At 40.2% G+C, this 18,111-nt stretch overlaps 2 protein-coding genes across 4 annotated transcripts in view; one reads left to right on the top strand and one right to left on the bottom strand.

The window, feature by feature from the left end:
* PLEKHG7 (pleckstrin homology and RhoGEF domain containing G7) overlaps positions 1-6,602 on the top strand; it is a 31,588-nt gene extending 24,986 nt beyond the window's left edge. The window contains exons 14-15 of the mRNA XM_064656900.1: positions 4,568-4,665; positions 6,100-6,602. Coding sequence (XP_064512970.1) covers positions 4,568-4,665; positions 6,100-6,207 — 206 coding nt within the window. The 3' untranslated portion in view covers positions 6,208-6,602. The remainder of the gene's footprint in view (positions 1-4,567; positions 4,666-6,099) is intronic.
* A 1,333-nt stretch (positions 6,603-7,935) lies between these two features.
* The window catches only part of EEA1 (early endosome antigen 1), a 74,062-nt gene continuing 63,886 nt past the window's right edge, over positions 7,936-18,111 (bottom strand). For all 3 annotated transcript variants that reach the window (XM_064655461.1, XM_064655462.1, XM_064655463.1), the window contains 4 exons: positions 17,725-17,963; positions 16,152-16,272; positions 15,710-15,808; positions 7,936-14,717 (listed from right to left, as the gene is read on the bottom strand). In XM_064655461.1, coding sequence (XP_064511531.1) covers positions 14,595-14,717; positions 15,710-15,808; positions 16,152-16,272; positions 17,725-17,963 — 582 coding nt within the window. In that variant the 3' untranslated portion in view covers positions 7,936-14,594. The remainder of the gene's footprint in view (positions 14,718-15,709; positions 15,809-16,151; positions 16,273-17,724; positions 17,964-18,111) is intronic.

Here is an 18,111-nt window from a genome sequence, read left to right as displayed (position 1 = left end):
TACTGCCACAGCCTTTACACCCCATGGCCCCCTGCCTCTAACATTGACTTTCACACACATACCAGTGACTGTCAGGTACTATCCATTCACCCCAAAGGAGGAAATAAGACTCAAATTACTTCTTTCTCACAGGCCAAGTATTTCCCTGCCCTAACTGTCCTAATATGCTCTGTCAAACCCTGGGTCTCTTTCCCAAGTACATTTTCAATTCCATAGTAGTTATGCAGCGTTTTTTCACTTTTCTCACTACATTGTTCTCCTGGGGGTCCTCCCACATGCACAGAAGCCATTCTCAAGGAGGCTGGAAAGGAGATTTACCGCCTGTTGCTACTCCTACTCACCTCTCCATCAGTCCTTGAGAGGATGAAAATCACCCACCACACATCAATGCTTCCTTGTTCTCAGACATCCAAATGCATCACTGAGAAAAATGACCTCCTATAACTGGTGCTGTGCAGTTGGGTGAGGAAGAGAGGAGGACTGACTTCCAGTGAGTGACCAGCCTTACCCTGCCAAAACAACATTCCTGAAGTCACCAAATTAGAGCTGGGGTGAGGGACCAGGCATGAAACATCAGACCTCCCCTTGGTCTGAGCTGCTGATGCAGACTCTCACACACCTAACCATGGTGGTGAATGGTGCTACGTCCCGTTGGTGGCCAGGCAATAGTGATGTTCCCTAGGGCTCAGTACTGGGGCCAGTCCTGTTTAACACCTTTATAAAAGGCCTGGATGAGGGGAGTGAGGGCACTCTTAGTCAGTTCACAGACTACACTAAGTTGGGTGGCACTGTTGATCGTCTGGAGGGTAGGAAGGCTCTGCAGAAGGATCTGGACAGGCTGCATCAATGGGCCAAGGCTTTGAAAGGGTGACATGCCAGGTCCTGCACTTGGGTCACAACAACTCTGTACACAACAAACCTGTGCGGTGCTATGGGCTTGGGAAGAATGGCTGGAAAGCGGCCCAAAGGAAAAGAACCCAGAGGTCCTGGTCGCCATCTGGCTGAACACGAGCCAGCAGTGTGCTCAGGTGGCCAAGACCAATGGCCTGTGTCAGAAATAGTGTAGCCAGCAGGACCAGGGAAAAGATTGTGCTCCCTCTGTACTTGGCACTGGTGAAGCCACATCTTGAGTACTGTGTCCAGTTCTGGGCTTCTCACTACAAGAAAGACATTGATGCGCTGGATTGTGTCCAAAGAAGGGCAACAAAGTTGATGAAGAGTCTAGAGGGCAAGACTTATGAGGAGCAGCTGAGGAAGCTGGGGGTGTTTAGCCTGGAGAAAAGTAGGCTCAGGGGAGACCTTATTGCTCTCTACAACCACAGGAGGTTGTAGCCAGGGAGGGGGTCAGTCTCTTCTCCCAGGCAACTAGTTACAGGACTAGAGCAAATGGCCTCAAGTTGAGCCAGGGGAGGTTCAGGTCAATCAGGTTCATCAAGAAGAATTTTTTCACTGAAAGTGTGATTAAGCATTGGAATAGATTGCCCAGGGAGGAGGTGGAGTCACCATCCCTGCAAGTGTTCAAGAAATGACTGGACATGGCACTTAGTGCTATGATCTAGTTGACATGGTGGTGTTTGGTCAAAGGTTAGACTTGATGATCTTGGAGGTCTTTTCCAGCTTAATGGTTCTGTGATTCAGCCTAACACTGCCAAGATCACAGCAGCCTCCTATATCAAAGAGAATTAAAAGAAATACAAATCTCTTGGCTGCAGAGTCATCCTAATCCTAAAGACAGAGGAAAAGCTCAGGGAGCTAGAGTGCTCTGTAGGAAATCAATAGATAAGGAAAATAAACCTAGAGCCTGTAAAATTTATGATAACTTTGAAATATATTCACCCAGAGTATTTAGCATTCAGCATCAATGCTGAGAAGAAATAAAATTAGGCAATAAAAGGCAAATGACTAAATATGAGATAAGGGAATAAACACAGAATAACAACCCTTTTTAAAATGTGGTCCAGCACTGTCTGCCTGCCTAAGTCGTCTCCCTATGAATCCAGCAGAAACAGAGCAAATACATTAGCCACCTCTTGCCTGCAGGGTGGAGGAGAGGGCAGCCCCACATCCTGCGTAAGCCCAGGCTAGGTGCCAGGTCAACAGCTTCTGCAGCCACCCTCCAGTTTGTATCTAAAAGATTGGCCAAAAAATCCATAATGGGAATGGGAATAAGATTTTCGGATTTTTTTTTCCAAGACAGCATTTCCTACTTCAGAGATTTCTAATCAAGGTCTTTCTATCTTTATGATCCAGCATCAGAATAGACAAAGTTGCCTTCTGCATCCCAGCCCAGGTTCTGTCCACTGGTTATGACATTACCTGCAACCTGGACCTCATTGCCTGACTTCTCTACAGCTACAGCTGTTCTTACCAGCTACAGCTGTACCTATGGCAGTCTCTGCTACTAACGTGTAATCTTGCAACAACTTGGAAGCCCCATCCTAATACAGGACCCCTTGGGGAGGGGTACAATAAAAATAGTGAGAAAAATTACTATAGAGAGCTTGCAGTTCAGATTTCCACCATTCTGTGTAAAACAACAAGCAAACCTTCTAGTATCAACAGAAAATGTCCCTTTGCAGGGGAAAAAAAATAATTAAATATTGTCTGGAATGTATGACCTTGGGGAACATTGCCAATCTATTTGCAGTCTCAAGGAGACTTTCATTGCTGGTAGTATTAAAAGATTAGTTAGCATGTTCTCAGAAAGCGCATGTGATCCATCGCATTAATCAAAATGAAATCCTGATTTTTGATCTAACTTTTGCATCCATTAGTTTGCTGAGGGTTGAACTCACTTTGGAAATAAACAAGGCTCAATACAAGTACTAGAAAAAAAATATATGTTGCGATATCATAAAAATACCCTTTTGGCAGCAGGCAGGAAGCTAAAAATTATGCGAGATAATTCTAGTCTAAAGCCACTTATGTATCAGTGAAGGGATAAGAGGTAAAATGGTTTGCTCATAACACCAGGAAGCTACCCCAAAAACAGAACTATCTGCAAACACCATAACAAAGTTACAAGAGATGTAATTTTACATGTAAGTGTTATAGTAGGAACACATCTCTGAAGGTTGTAAGCAGCAACATAATTTCTGATTAGAACATCACTTTCCTTTTATTATTCCGCTCTGGATTTAATCTTTGCAACTACTTATTATTGCTCCATTAATAATGTTTACACTACATTTGAAAGGGCCAGACCCACTGGTATGTTACTGTATCAAAGACTGGTAATCTTTACAGCCACAGAATTGCTTTTAGAAAACATTATTGAGACCTTGATGTCAAGCATTGCCCAGAAAAATCATTTTTAGAACTCTAAAGTTCTATTTCCTATTGACCACAGACAGGTAGAAGGCATGAGTTCAGAAACATATTTCCTCTGCTGCTACAAATTTCTGCTGCTGATTTGCTGCAGTACTTTACCAGTCTGTGCTCCATTTCCCTTTTCTAGAAAACTAGGATTATAGGGCTCTTCATCTTGCAGAAACATTCTGAGCACTTGGAAATGCTTGGACAGGAAGCATTACACAGCAGCAAGATATTGTACATAGTACAAGACTTCAAGCTATATGGACTAGATGAATTTATCAAAAAGACATGTCAACTGCAGTAGGCTCAGAAAAATGCTGCCTTGTCCCAGCAGCTTGAGATCTGAGCTCTTCTCAGGCTGCATGGATTCAGGAGCAGGGCTCTGCTTAGGGCGAGCGCTCACAGGGAGGCAATCCCACACCTCGGTCACCATTGCTTCATTTAGAGTAACATCAACTCCAGTTAAAAAAAAAGCAATGCCATGTGAATCCAGAGCATTAAAACAGGTTGCTGTGCCCCCCTCCCTGCTACTACCAGCCCACCCAAGTATGCCTGTTGTCTGCCACAGGGTTTTGACTGCCTGAAGATGCTTTTCCCTCCTCTTCCCCTAAACTTGCTTCATAGCAGACTTAAGCCACCCCTTCATTCCAGACGTGACATTCATGTCAGTTTGTCCCCTTGCAAAGAAACCTTCCACATGATGCTCAAAGTCATGTTCAGGACCAAAAGTTTGGCAGGAAACAGAGTGGCAACATGCTTGGCCCTGCATGATATTGCTGCCAGCAGCCAACTGGGGGCATCCCCAGAAGGAGAACCAGCTCAGGCACATACCCAGGAAGAACCCAAACCCACCATTAGCCCAAGTGCAGCCACTTCCCTATGTGGCAGCCGTCATACAGACTTATTTAAATAAAATAAAAATAGGGCCTTTCTCTTCAATTTTTGATACTTGTTCTCCCCTAACTTCAGTTATGATTTAGTCCACTTTGAAGGGAAATATTTATTAATGATCCTCAGCTAAACTTAAAAGCACCTTAGCTGCACAATGATAAAGTATTTAAAAATAAAACAAATGCAAGTAGAATTAAGATTTTGAAATAAGAAAGCTTCCCACACAACAAAAAAATTGATCCTATCAGGATTGAAGAGATGATTACATATATCATTTCTTCAATCATAATCGATGTGATATAAAATGGGACTGATAGCTGTATGAGGTGCACCTATATCACTTCTTCACATTCTTCCACAGTCTTCAGCCTGAGAAATGCTTTCCTAATACAGCATGAAAACAGGTATCGGCAGTGTATAGCGGTCTTCTTGCTACAAGCTCCAACAGAGACTGCCAAGGTAAGTAGCACATCTTTTTTTTCTTCTCTAATTATACAACTACGCTTTCCCCAAAGGAGGCTGGCAGCCTAAAAGTGGTCATGCTGTGATAGGAATCTATTACAGTTGTGACATTTGACCAAAACCAAAACAAAACAAAGTAACACCTCAGTGCTTTGGCTCACACATTTGTTACAGAATTTTTGCTGTTGAACATGTACCAGCTTTATATCAGGGTTGACAGCAGGTCATATTCTTGTTGAAAAACATTATCAATTCTGATTGCTTAAAAAAAAAAAAAAAAAAAGAGCCATTTCTTGTGTCACAGAAATGAAGATGGTCAGCCCCTCCAGAGAAGCCAACACCAAACCCTGCCCACCAACTCACATGCAGTAGTACTCAGATCAGAACTGTCTCATGCTCATCTAGCACAACATTCATCTTGCAGTTTCAGACTGAACAGATGGTATGATTAATTTCACTGTTATATAAATTTGCCCCTCATTTTCACACCATATCCCATTTCTAGTAACAGCGCTGTATATAACATCTGAAAGCGTGTCAAGCACTTCACAGTATTCCACTTTCTCATGTAAGTTGAATTTCATTCTGCAATACCTAATGCACAGAAATTTGACCACCACTAATACTAATGCTTAAAAGTAAATGGCAGTAGACTTTTTCAAGGAAAAGAAATGAGTGAATTCTTTCCATATCCAAGTCACTGGTTGGTACTTGGAACAGGTATCTACTCAAGAAGTTGTTTGTTACCTTTTCCTGTTATTGAAATATGACCTTTCCTTTTCAAAGCTGCCTTCACACCAGGGCTACCATCTTCTCAATGTCATAGAATCAGAGAATAGTTTGGGTTGTAAGGGACCTTTAAAGGTTTTAGTCCAAAGAATTATTCCTTTTAAGAGTAGTCCAATATCTAATCAATTCAGAGACAAATCAGCTTCTGTGATCAGACCATCTGCATTAGCAGAGAGAGAAGGAAGTTACATATTTTAAATTATCTCTCCAGCCATCACCCCATGTCCTCACGCCTGGATGACAGCAACTATAGAGCTGAATGTTGTCAGTACAATGACAGAAACTGGAATTCAGATGGCAGCACATGGCAGATCTTGGAAGGGAACAGAACTTGCAAATAGAACTGGAGCTGTCTTAATCAGAGGAATAGAGGGACTAATAAACATCACATAAAAACGGGTGAAATAGCCTGCAACAAACTTCACCATTACAAGCAAACAGAGCAAATCCTACCTTCCAATCAAAAAGAAAACATACACTGGAAACCTCTGGCCACAGACACAGATTCCAGCAGTGTGTAGTGGCCTGAGCAAGAGCCTGAAGAAAGGCTAAATAAAACTAAAGGCTCTGTGTGTTTATGCATCTGAACTAATGGAATTTTTTTAGGTTGTCTTGGTTTACAAATATTTTTTCTTGTTACAGAAAACATGGAAGTCACAGATAGAAATGGCAATTGCTAATTACACCACAAGACATGAAACCAAGAAAAGCACTGAGTTCTGCTTCCCAGTTGAATCCTCTGAAATTTAATAATGCCAGCACTGCATTGACACAGCTAGTGGAAGATTGCTGTGGTGATAACACAGTTATCTCTTCCAGAATGCCTTAAGTTTCTGAAACTAATAGATTTCTGACTTGACTAGACAAAAGTGAGCAGTTCGGACCATGCCATGTAGGAATAAATTGGAGGGGGAGAATGAGCCATGAAACAAATTTATGGCTCCTAGAAGCTCTTTTGCTTCATTTAGGGAAGACTGTGTCCATCCAGGGAAGCTTTAATACAGCTTGTAATTTCCTAGAAAGCATGACAGGAAAAAAACCCTGTGTTGGTGAGGAGAATTAATTCACCAGAGAAGTCTAGAAGGCTTATTCCATCATTCAAACTGTATTAATAAATTTCATTAAACTACAATTGTGTAGCCATAGCTCCTGATAGTTATGCATCTCTAGTTATCTCCTGATAGTTATGCAAACTATAATATCACAAAATGTATATATATGTATATATATGTATGCACTTACCTGGTTCAGTCTCTCCAAATGCAGCCTAGGCTGCTGTAATACACACATTCCTGCTCTTCCCCTATGCCTATGATGGGCAAGCTTCCTGGGAAGGGAACAGCCACTCAGGCTTCGTGCCAAGTGGTGAATGTGTAAAGCAGGAGAGCAGAACAGAGTGCAGACAGCAGATCTGCACAGGGACACCACACAAGCTGCAAACATTTAGCCACAACTTGGCTGACATGGCCGTGCTCCATGTCCCCAATCCCAAACTCAGCTGCACACTGCATCATACCTAGTGCTCACCAGAGGCTCACAGTATCTTGAAACCAATGCTGACAGGACAGGCTCACAGCCTGTGAAACCAATGCTGACACCTGACAGACTAAGCTCTGTGCTTTGAGTGCTGGCAGAAGGAAGCGAGTATTTCACTCTGTATATTTTTTACCAAAACAACCTTAAGCCACATCTGCTCACTTTACAAAACAAGTAGTGCCAGAGGTTCTGTAATTCCAGCATGTCTCCAAGGAGGACAGTAGTCACACACAGGCTGTCTTCATGGAGACGCAGGCTCAACAGGCTCCTCTGTGGTCTCAAGAGAAAGATACCTTAGGAAACAGTCGAGGCAGAAATTGACTTCCCAGCTCAAATTGCCTTTCAGAGACCTCTTCTCTCCATCTTTGTCCACTTTAACACAGACCCCCAAGCAAGATCTGCTTCAATAGCCAAACACATTTTTTTGTTAATGCTCCCACAATTCTATAGTGTCTCTCATAGGACTGATCTCCCACATTAATCATCTGGCTTCTCTCTGCAACACAGTTCCACCCCAAAGGAGCTTTCCATCTCACAAGTAAGACTTTCGTTAGTCTAAAAAATAAAACAAGTGCTACTTTTGAGTATTCCAGTTATGCCAGTTGTCCAACTGAATGTGATGTCTGAACACAGTCACTGGCAGAAGGACTCCAACCAAATGTGGGATACCCAGCAACCTTGTACAGCTACTGCAAATGGAAAGCCTACTCTGAATTTAACCTGTGAAAAAAACAGATTTGAAAAACGGTCATTATGACTCTGTCCTCAGGAATGTGAAAGCCTTTGTTGCAGCTCCCCTATGTCCAAGAAACTGGAGTGTTTAGCTTGTTCTTAGATCTGTAGCTTCGCAACAGTTCATTTGTAAAAACTATATATCCCCCATTTCAAAGCAGCTTTGCTGCCTGAAATGGGGCAAGGTAGTTTTGAATGACATAACTGGTCTATTAGAAAGGTCTAATTTTTTTTATTGTTATTAATAATTCCTTCAACAGGTTAGAAAACAAATTGACATTTCAGTAACATTTCATTATCATTTATACAGAACCGGTTGATGCATGGTGTCATCTTCTCATCCAAATCCACAGCAACCTTCCAAATCAGAGTTTAAGAATTACAGTGCACAGTGGACTAAATTCTTTCACAATGTAAGGCACGACTACATGATCACAAGTAGTAAACACAAACACTGAACATAGAACTTAAGTGACTCAAACTTCAATTAAAAAGAAACAAAACCAAAACACACTCATGCAAAAAAAAAATCTATCTATGCCTATCAAGATGATATGATCCAGTTTAAAAGAAGTACAGTACTCTGTAAGTAAAACCGCAACGTAAGTCTATTATTATACATTATTTCTAAATACCGGATAAAAACTTATAATTTTTTCCATTTATATTTTATACAATTATACAGAAATTAAGCTGTATGAACAATATTCACATCTGCAATAATAAACTGATCATTAAAATTCAGAAAAGGCAAATGAGACCATGTACTTTGTGGCACGCATCCATTACAGAATACCATTCATCAAGTTCATATCTCGAGTACTGAAGAAAAAGACAACCAAATTAATGGTACATTTGGTGTCTGAGGCTATCTATATCCAAATGACAAAGCTGCATACAAAATTGTTTTTACCCAGCAGACTGCAATTATGAAAGCCTGTGGTTATGATTTATTTTCTGTTCAGCAGCTAGAGTTTGCAAGGTTGGAACTACAGAAGTTAAAAGAATATAACAGAGTGTATAATAACTTGAAAATGTTGGATACTTTCAAACACACATTTAAAAAAAAAGACAACTTTCTTTTCCTTTTTGGTGGTAAACTTTTGCAATTTTGGCATTCACTATAACTTTATTCACTATAACTGTAACAGTGAGAAAACCTTATTAAACTTACCTAATGTTTGAATTTCACACTGAGAGGTAGCTTAAATGAAATCTTATGTAATGGCATCAAATGGGGAGGTTTTATGATTTTTTTTTTGTGACTTTTTTTCTTTTCTTAGAAAAGTGACAATTCCTATACAAGCAGCATTTTGGACATATTACTATAAAAAGTTCTGGTATTTGCTAACCCAACGAGACGTTCTTTCAAACATCCCTTTTGTGCCAGGAATGAAGCTTCAGCGTGACACAATGGAGGACTTTGCCATAAAGCCAACAGCAGTAGCCTGGACCTGCCAGCACCAGCATGTTGACATATAACAATGAACACTTTTCACCAGCCCTCTTTACCCAAAAAAGACAAGAAATACAGATGAATTTGGGTTTAGTGTTTAGTTTAGGCCATAGGGGGAGGGAAAATTGGAAAACACCAGGCTTCTGCTTTCATAGTAACATGAATCCAAAGGGTTAGCAGGGCTCCAGTAATGTTCAAATGCACAGATACTTCTCAATCTGCTGCACAGTGAGTGCATAGTATGTGGAGAGCTACAGGTAACAGCTAGAGTTTATTACATTACCCAGTACCTGTAGTCTTCCTTATTGTGAACTTAAATGGTATCTAATATTCTCTCTAAACATGCAAAAGTCTTTATTCAGTGCCCCTTAAAAACAGAAACAGAAAAATACCCCCAAAACTGAGTTTCTGTGGTGAGACTTTATTATCCAGTTATAGCTGGTTTTGAAAAGTACATCATTTAGTGCTTTTGGAGAGGCTGTGGTTGGACAATAATTTTAAACTTATCCTAGAAGGGATGCTGAGGCCAAGACTTCAGAAGCTAAGAACTGGACAACTGGCAAGATCCTTGAAAATACAAAAAATTCATTTTTTCTCATTTTATAATCTTAAGTTCTACAAAGACAACATGTATGTGACTAACATGGCTTTTGCTGTTACATATGCTCTCAGATGATGATTGTGTTTTTGGTAAAAGGAATTGTGAGTACAATTCTCCTTACATAGCAAGGGACCAACGTACACAGTGAAAAATCCAGCTAATAATAAACCTTCTGTCCAATGACTACAGCTAATAGATGCAATGCAAATTATGTCATTCCACTTACTGTAGATCCTATTAGTTAGACAGCAAAAAGTGCACAGTGCAAATGACAGTGCTTTTTCCTACTCCTGCAAGAATATGACAGCAGGAAGGGCAGTACTTGGAGGAGTAATTTATCAGTTTCAACATACTCAAACCATGATATCATTCTTCTTGGCATAGTTTATATTCTGTTGAACTTCAGCTCCAGCATTTTTCTGTCCATCACTGAGCACTGACCATAAATTTTTAAAGTTTTGCAACAAGCATTTGTTCCAAATTTGTGGTTAACTGATACTTAACAATCCAGAAAAGCACCCGAGTTTTCCAGATCCCTTCTTTAGGAATGTTATTTCTCTTACACCTAGCATGAGAGGCTCAATTGTTCTTGCTCATGTAATACAAACACAGAAAGGTTACTTCATGCTTCTGCTCCCAAATCCCTTCTTGCTCCACTAAGAAAGCTTCTCCAGTGAGGATTCACAAATAATCCTCAAGGTCCCAAAGCCAACAAAAGTAGTTATTCATTGTTCTTGTGTACCTAGCGCTCCACGCTCCATGGCAACTTGGTTACTTGACACCTTCCAAAAACAGAGAAAAAAACTCCACACAGTACCCTAGAGCCTTGGACTCTTGTGCCAGAGAGTGAAGCCAGCTGAAAAATGAGATCCCTGTAAACCTCTTGCCTCTGTTGGAAGCTCCAGCAGAAAATTCCTTTTGTCTCTTCATCTGCAGACAGCAACTTTTCCTACTGTGACTCACTAATTTTATCCTCTTTATTCAACCTTTGCAGAAGGGGGAAGATTACTGTAGGGAATACGGGGGAGAAGAAATAAATAACAGAGAAATAAATACAGCCATCTAAGATCAAAAGCCTGCCACTGACCTCTGCAATCCTACCTGCCTCTAGAGGGGTTGCAAGACAGAAGTATGATGTATTGCTGACACGAGGACAGAGTGGAAAAGTGGGATTTGACATTTTGGAGGAAAACATGCAAGGGACTGGGGGTCTTTGACTGGGAAGACAGGTGATGTCTCAAGGAAGTTAAAGAACCTCTCCCCACCCTTAACAAGACCGTCCTTACTGTACTTTTATGATAGCTTCCATAGCTTGTCTCTGCCCACATAGCAGCTAGTCTGTCCTATTCTGCTCTCCCTGAAATTCCGAATGTGGATGGAGTGTCCTGAAGAGGAGATAGTTTCAAGAACAAAGCCCACACTTCACTCCCATTCCTGATGCCATGGTAATAACTAGTAACCAAAGGCAGCTTGAGGAATCCACACTCCTACTGGTTTGAGTGCTGATTTTACCATTATTTTCACCTCTTCCTCTATAATGGCCAATTCGCAGTGAATCAGAGCAATCTGCCTCTTACTAGAGATTGTGAAAACACAACACCGTGCTTCCTCCAGTTCCAAGACTCTAGTCCCTTCTGCCATTTTATTAGTTTTTCCCTCTGTTCCTGTATCTGTGGTCTGAAAAGTCAGTACACTAAACTATTTTGTCTGGAATCCTCTGACTTAGCATTGTAAAAGTCACCAGGTTTTTTACTAGGTTTTCCTATTACTTAGATTTTAAAGCAGTAAAACAAAAATCCTACATTTCTACTGAAACATGCCCATCATAACAGTCAGAATCTGTAGGCAGATTGGTAAATACAAAGCTTTTCACTTTCCAGTTTCCCTCATTATGAGACATTTTACTGAGCTTGAGCACAACTTCCAACGTGGCAGTGAAGCCAATCATTACAGAGTCTAGTATACCAAACATTCATCGACAAATACAGACCAGCACTAAAAATTTTAAGCACAAAAGGAGCATAAGATTCGACAATAGAGTCATAAATTTACTACAGTGAAAAGCTGTAGAAATCCTGACCTATTGCTGCAGACTCAATGCTCAGGCAGAAAAGTTTACACCCCACCACTATTCCTCCAGATTTTAACAATATCTCTTTCTAAAAATGAGTGTTTGAAAAGCACTTCCATCCCCTTGAAAAGCTTGTCATATAAACTAGGCAGCTAAAGCAACTTTCAAAAATTGAGCTGGTTTTGTCCCTGAATGTGAAGAGCTCCAGACCAAGGTGTGATCTGCAGTAAATCAACTGCAGTGTTTCAGCTGTCTGTTGAGTGAGGTGCCTCTCCTCATTACACAGTGGGATCCCAAAAGGCTAAAGAACAACCCTACTAGAGCTTCTACCACTGCAGAAGTCTCTCCTGAGCTTTCACACATTCCCATTCAAAAGCAAAATGCCTAAACATAAGTGAGTCTTTTAACCATCTTCTTAGCTCCCCTTGAAAGATTTCCCTCTTCCTCTGCAGCTGTGGAAACTTTCTCCCTTCCCTCTCAAAATCCCTCCTGTTCCATGTGGTTGTCCTTCACCCTGAGGGCAGCATGAGACCCTGTGTGTTACACAATAGGGCAGAATGCATCTAGGCTGGAGTACAATTGTCACATCTTTAATTTTCCCACATTTCTAAAGTCCTGTGTCAGACAAAAAAGACTGCATAGCAAATTTTTCGGTTGCTCTCAATAAATAAATAAAAACAAAATTTCCCAGAGGCAGAGATCTGTTTATATTTTCTATTCAAAAGATTCTTATGCCAAACAGTTACACTGGTGAGGAGAAACAGGGAGTCCAGAGGCTCTGTTCACATGGAACTGTTGCAGCATTATTTTTTTTTTTTTGAGCAAGCAATTCTCAAGTGCAAACTAAAAAAGCATGTCAGTATTTCACATAATGCACAGTTGTATCCCAAACCCTTTTACAGTGAGGAAAACCAGTTACATCATTCAGTTGGCTTTTGGGAAATAAGGATTTAATTTTAAGAAAACTCCTTGAAGCTGCAAATGTAGAACTAGACAGTTAAGAAGGGATATGAAACATATAGACCACTACTTCTGGAATAGAGGGATTAAGAAGTTTCTTCACTTGACAGTTAATCAGGACAAGATATTTTTCATAAAGGAGACTCTTCTTCATTCACATATAGAGCTGTCAATAGACAAAAGCAAACAAATCTTCCTAATGATGGCTAAGCTTCCATCACTGTGACAGAATTTCATTCTCTAACTTGGGCAAGAAGTAGAGGAATTCAGAACACAACCCTTTTCTCTGAACAGCTGGCAAAATTTGGTATTAGGGTATTTAAGACAAAGAGTCCCTAAATACTGGAAGGCATAACCCCTGCTTGGAAGAAATAACCTTAAGGATTTTGAAATACCAGATACAAAGGGAAGAAAAGTTAGAAACAGGCAGGCAAAAACAAAGAGGTGCAAACAAAATCACAACAAAACAGAAGTTTGGAGCCTACATGAACCGTACAAGAAACCTCTGTTGCAAGTACAGAAAATACAAATAAGTATCTAAAGACATGTATATTGGCCTCTTAGAGCTGTTTGGCCTATAACGAAGCCAGTAGCAGGAGACTCACACCAACATTCCAAGCAGACTAAATCACATAACTAACATCACACTTCAGAGCCCCCAGTAATGGGGGTCAGATGGAGTAATGGAAAAGTGACATTTGTTAAGTGTAGCAGGAGTTCAGCTTCTTCCACCAAAAGCTGAGAGAAGGGACAAAATAAAAAGTCAGATGACCTGCAGTAGTCTCAAAAAAGACTTTTTCTTAGTGGGATACCTGGCTTGGAAGGTCTGGATGTCCCTTAGAACTGCAGGGATCTCTCAGTGCTTTCAGGGTACGGGCAGGCGCAGAGATGTGCTACAGGCTACTACCAGTATTGTTTGTTTGCTTTTTAAAACTCTGGTTTCTGGAATATTACAATTCATCAACCAAATATGTAAAAGTGAAATCAATAAATGGGATGAAATATTGTAATGTATCATGTAATATTGCTACAATGCCAGATAAACTTTGCCTCATCATTTGTTCACACATACTCTCTCTCAGCAAGACAGACACACTCACACACCAACCACATAATACAGTATATGTAAAGATGTTCCAGTACACAAGTGTGGTATTTGGATGAGGACTTGGGTGCTGATACTACAAGTGGGCAAATAAAACTGAGTTGAAGTTGAATCCAGCCATTAGGCTCACTCTGGAGTTCAAACTTTAGAGAGAAAAATGCAAGAATCAGAGAGACAGAAAGAAAACAAAATCACAAGAGGTTATAAAGAATATCAGATATGCAATCAAATGCAACAATTAGTTATGCTTTCACAACAACATCTGATACATAAAATCCTCACAAGTTTTTGCATCTTCCTTTTTCTTGGAAGGAAACAAGAATAAACTTCAATATCACAATAAACGCTGTTTCTCTTGAACAAAAAAATAAAAGATAAAAAAATACATTGTTACTCCTCTGTTTAAACTTTATTTACAAATAACTGGGTATTTCTAACCTAGACATAAAAGCTCTTTCCATGATAAATGGCAATAAGCTATGGATGATCTGAGCCCATATCTCACAAAAAATACAATAGTTTTGCTTGGTATCAATAAACATTTTAAAATATACTAAATCTTGCCAAGTGTTACAATCGTTGTTCAAACTGAATAGTAGTCTGAGTGCTGAACGAAGTGCATCAACAGAAATAGTAAATTTTAGTGTAACATTTCTTTGTCACTCACAATCGCCAGTTATCCTTGCAAGTCATTAAAGCAAGTATCACACACTCGGACAGGCTTCTTAGAAGAAGGAGTTAAGGCATTCTTTGCTGAGCACTCGGCACAAAAGATATTTCCACACTGTCTACAGTGATGCTGTGAAAGAGAAGAAACACACATGTTGAACATCAATGACAGGGCACTGATCATGACAAGTCAACTCTCATGTTTCAAAAATTAGTATGAACTTTCAAATAGTAGTTACATAGCACACAGAAGGGCATATAAGCAAATCCTTTCTAAAGGGTATAGGAGTGAAATATTCAGATGTGCTTCACTGAGTCAAGAGAATACATCAGCTTCAGAAATTAAGTGGTTGAGGTTCATCCTCCTCTTGAATTTGTCCTCTTCATCATAAAATATGTTCTTCTTACACATATAACTAACTACTGGCTTTCACATTGAGAAGTATCCTTGAATCAAAGGATGCAGCAGTCTTTGTTCAAAGACTACCCAAAGAACATCATCAAATTAACACAGGTCAGGGGAGTCACCTAAGACTAAGTCAGGAAGCTCTGCAAAATGAACCTCACAAATACCCGTTGCCTACTTCATTGCCAAGTCACTTGTTGGAGGGATGGTAATCTCTGGAAGAAGGGCAGACCCAGCCAACTGAGGCATGCTAACATCTTAGCTGACCATAACTGTTTTTTACGAAGAGGGTCTGACTGCAGACCTAAAACACATTCAGTTGTTTCTTCTGTTTCATGTCAAGTTAGCGTTTATATAGTCACAAAGCACTAGATGATGGTGATATCTCTATTTTCACACACACCTAATTTCAAAAAATTTACACTCCTTTTATACCCATAAATCTAGATCAGACTGGTTATAAATATGGTTTCTGTAAATACCCTTAAAACAGTGTAATTTTGCTTGCTTGCTCAGGGGATTGATATATTTTAACACTGTTTATAAACTGATGCTGTCAAAATGGAAAAAGAATCATGAATAAAGTAAGCTCCACGGCCTTTATTTTTAATACATTAAGGCACTGCAAACAGTAACTGTATTCTGAAGTTTGCATCCCACCTAAGAGTTTGAAAACAACAGAAAATCCCCGCAGACACAAAGTAAAACACACCTACCCTTCTCACTGTCACCGAAAAGCCTTTTCCACAGGCCATACAATTCTGTACCTCATTGTCTTCTGCCCACTTCCTGTTGAGAGCTTGGGTGTGTTTGATCTAAACAGAAGATGTAAAAAAGCAGTATTTTTCTTTTAATGCATGTCTAATTCCCATTAATACCCTCTATTTCCACAGCATGCACTACCCACTGCAGTATAAAAGCACCAATTCTGTCATGATACTCAGAGCTTATATTTGCTCAGAAAGAAAACCTTCCAAGTTTCAGAACTATAAGCAGATTTAAGAACCCACAGACAGCAGGATGGCCCTCATACACTACAAATGTAACATCTTAATTCACTCTAGAAAGGTAACTCACCACCAATCTGACACAAATTTGAAATTCTCATAAGTTCCCAAACAGAATCAACAGGTTTAATAGCTACAAATCAAATTATACCTGTAATGATTGGTTTTCTCGGCCAAGTTCCTGCATTGCAGCAGTTGTGTTGTCCAGCTTTTTCTTCATTTCTACGAGTTTGGCTTGAAGCTTTTCAATTTCTCCCTCACTTTTTATACACCTGCAGAAAAACAATTAGTCAGTACAAAGCATTTAAGGCTATGTACACTGCCTCGTTTGGGCAGGTTGTCATGTCTGAGAATTTACTCCCACAAAATCCAGCCAAAAAAATCCTCGCTGTGAAAAGTTCTTGGGTGCCTTGACTAGAAAAATGTTCTGTTGTAACAATCAGTTTAAGATTATCTGACATTGCTCCTAAGTATCTGCAGCTTATTAATATCTAGATTTATTCCCAAAACTAAAAAGGGACAATGCTGAATGCAGTCCATCAACAGCAAGTCCCGATAAATACTCCCACGGAACACTCTCACAAACCACCTGCTGCAGATCAGGTCAAACAACAAAGCAGAAAAGAAACTACCCTCTTTTAGTAAGAGGGTATACCTCCCATCAGCTGAAATTCAGTTAACTGTTGAAAGCCAAATTTCAAAGGGTGTTTTTCTGCCAAGCTGTAAATGGCTATGGGATGAGTTCAGCACAGTACAGCGAGGGATTGCCAAAGAAAGAGGATCTCACTTGAATTGATCCCATCCTTTCCCAAGGTCTCTGCTTAAAAAACAAATCAGCAAGCTTGACAGTACCAATAAAAGTTTTCCACCCTGACCTCACCAAACATGTCAGGAAATAAGGATGAAAAAAGTCTTCTGTCTCACAGGCATTCCTTCTACCCTGGTAATCATTGCATTCAGGTAACTCCCACAACCTTTCATGCCTCCTGCTTCCTGAAGATTTAAATATATTGTAGAGACAATAGCAGAACTGGAGAAAATAAGACTGTAGATTTTTAGGAGGAAGAAAATGCCTTCTTTGTGAACTTTAGCCTACGTAATCCAATTACACGTTCAGTCTTCTAACACTGAGTAGTGGGCACACCTAGAAGGTCCTATGCAAATTCTGTTACTGAAGGTATTAAGGGGTCTCCTCCAGGCTTCTGGATGACTAATGCATCTATTCTAATTGAATCAAGGCATGGGAGCCTCAGAGTAATGGAGATGGATACTTAATTCAGGTAAGAGAAGTTCTCTCTGTCATGCCTCGCAAAGCTCACACAACAGGTCAGATGAGAAGCCACAACATACATACCTGAAAACCAAGAAGAGCCCAATGGATTTAGAAGGCTCTTACGGATAGGCATAAATCTTTGAGCACAAGCACAGAGTTGTGGCTTTGGTGATAAGTAAGATCCCAATAACCTGCCTTATTTTCTACAGAATGATCACCCTTTGACAGGGTGCCCACAAAGAGCATAGTTTGTTGCCAACATTCCTTGCTGTGCTTTGGCAGCAACAGAAGGTTGCACTCTGGAAACTGCACCCACAGCGCAGGCAATAAGAACAAACACGGGTTTAAATAAAGCATGCATAGAGAATCCTGAATCAAGTGAAACAAGTTTTCAGTGTGAGGCTATCCATTTCTCAAACTATGATGCCACATTGTCATAATCACAGCTTACCTCTCCAGCAATGCTCTTCTCTCATCCTGATTATTCTGCACTGTTGCTTCCAAGACAGCAATGTCCCCACGTAAATCGTCCGTCTGTTTCTCCAGCTCGCTCACTCGCCTCTGACTGCTTTGCCACTCTTTCTTCATGGTAGCCAGGTTTTCATTCAGGGCTGTGACCTGCATGGTGAGCTTGGTCTCCTTTTCCTCATGTTTCCGTTTTTCTGCTTCTTTGTCTTTTTTCTCTGTGTGCTACAAAAACAGCAGAAAACTGAAAAACAAGCTTCCAGGCATTCTTTCCCTATTCCCTACATTTAATTGAGGTAAAAAATCTTATTGTAATAGAATCACTATTTTTATTCAACAAACTCTACTGACAAGGCTGTCATCTCACTGAATT

The sequence above is a fragment of the Pseudopipra pipra genome, chromosome 5 (genome assembly GCF_036250125.1).
Source record: "Pseudopipra pipra isolate bDixPip1 chromosome 5, bDixPip1.hap1, whole genome shotgun sequence".
NCBI classification, from domain to species: Eukaryota; Metazoa; Chordata; class Aves; order Passeriformes; family Pipridae; genus Pseudopipra; species Pseudopipra pipra.
This window is presented reverse-complemented; position numbering and strand designations above follow the sequence as displayed.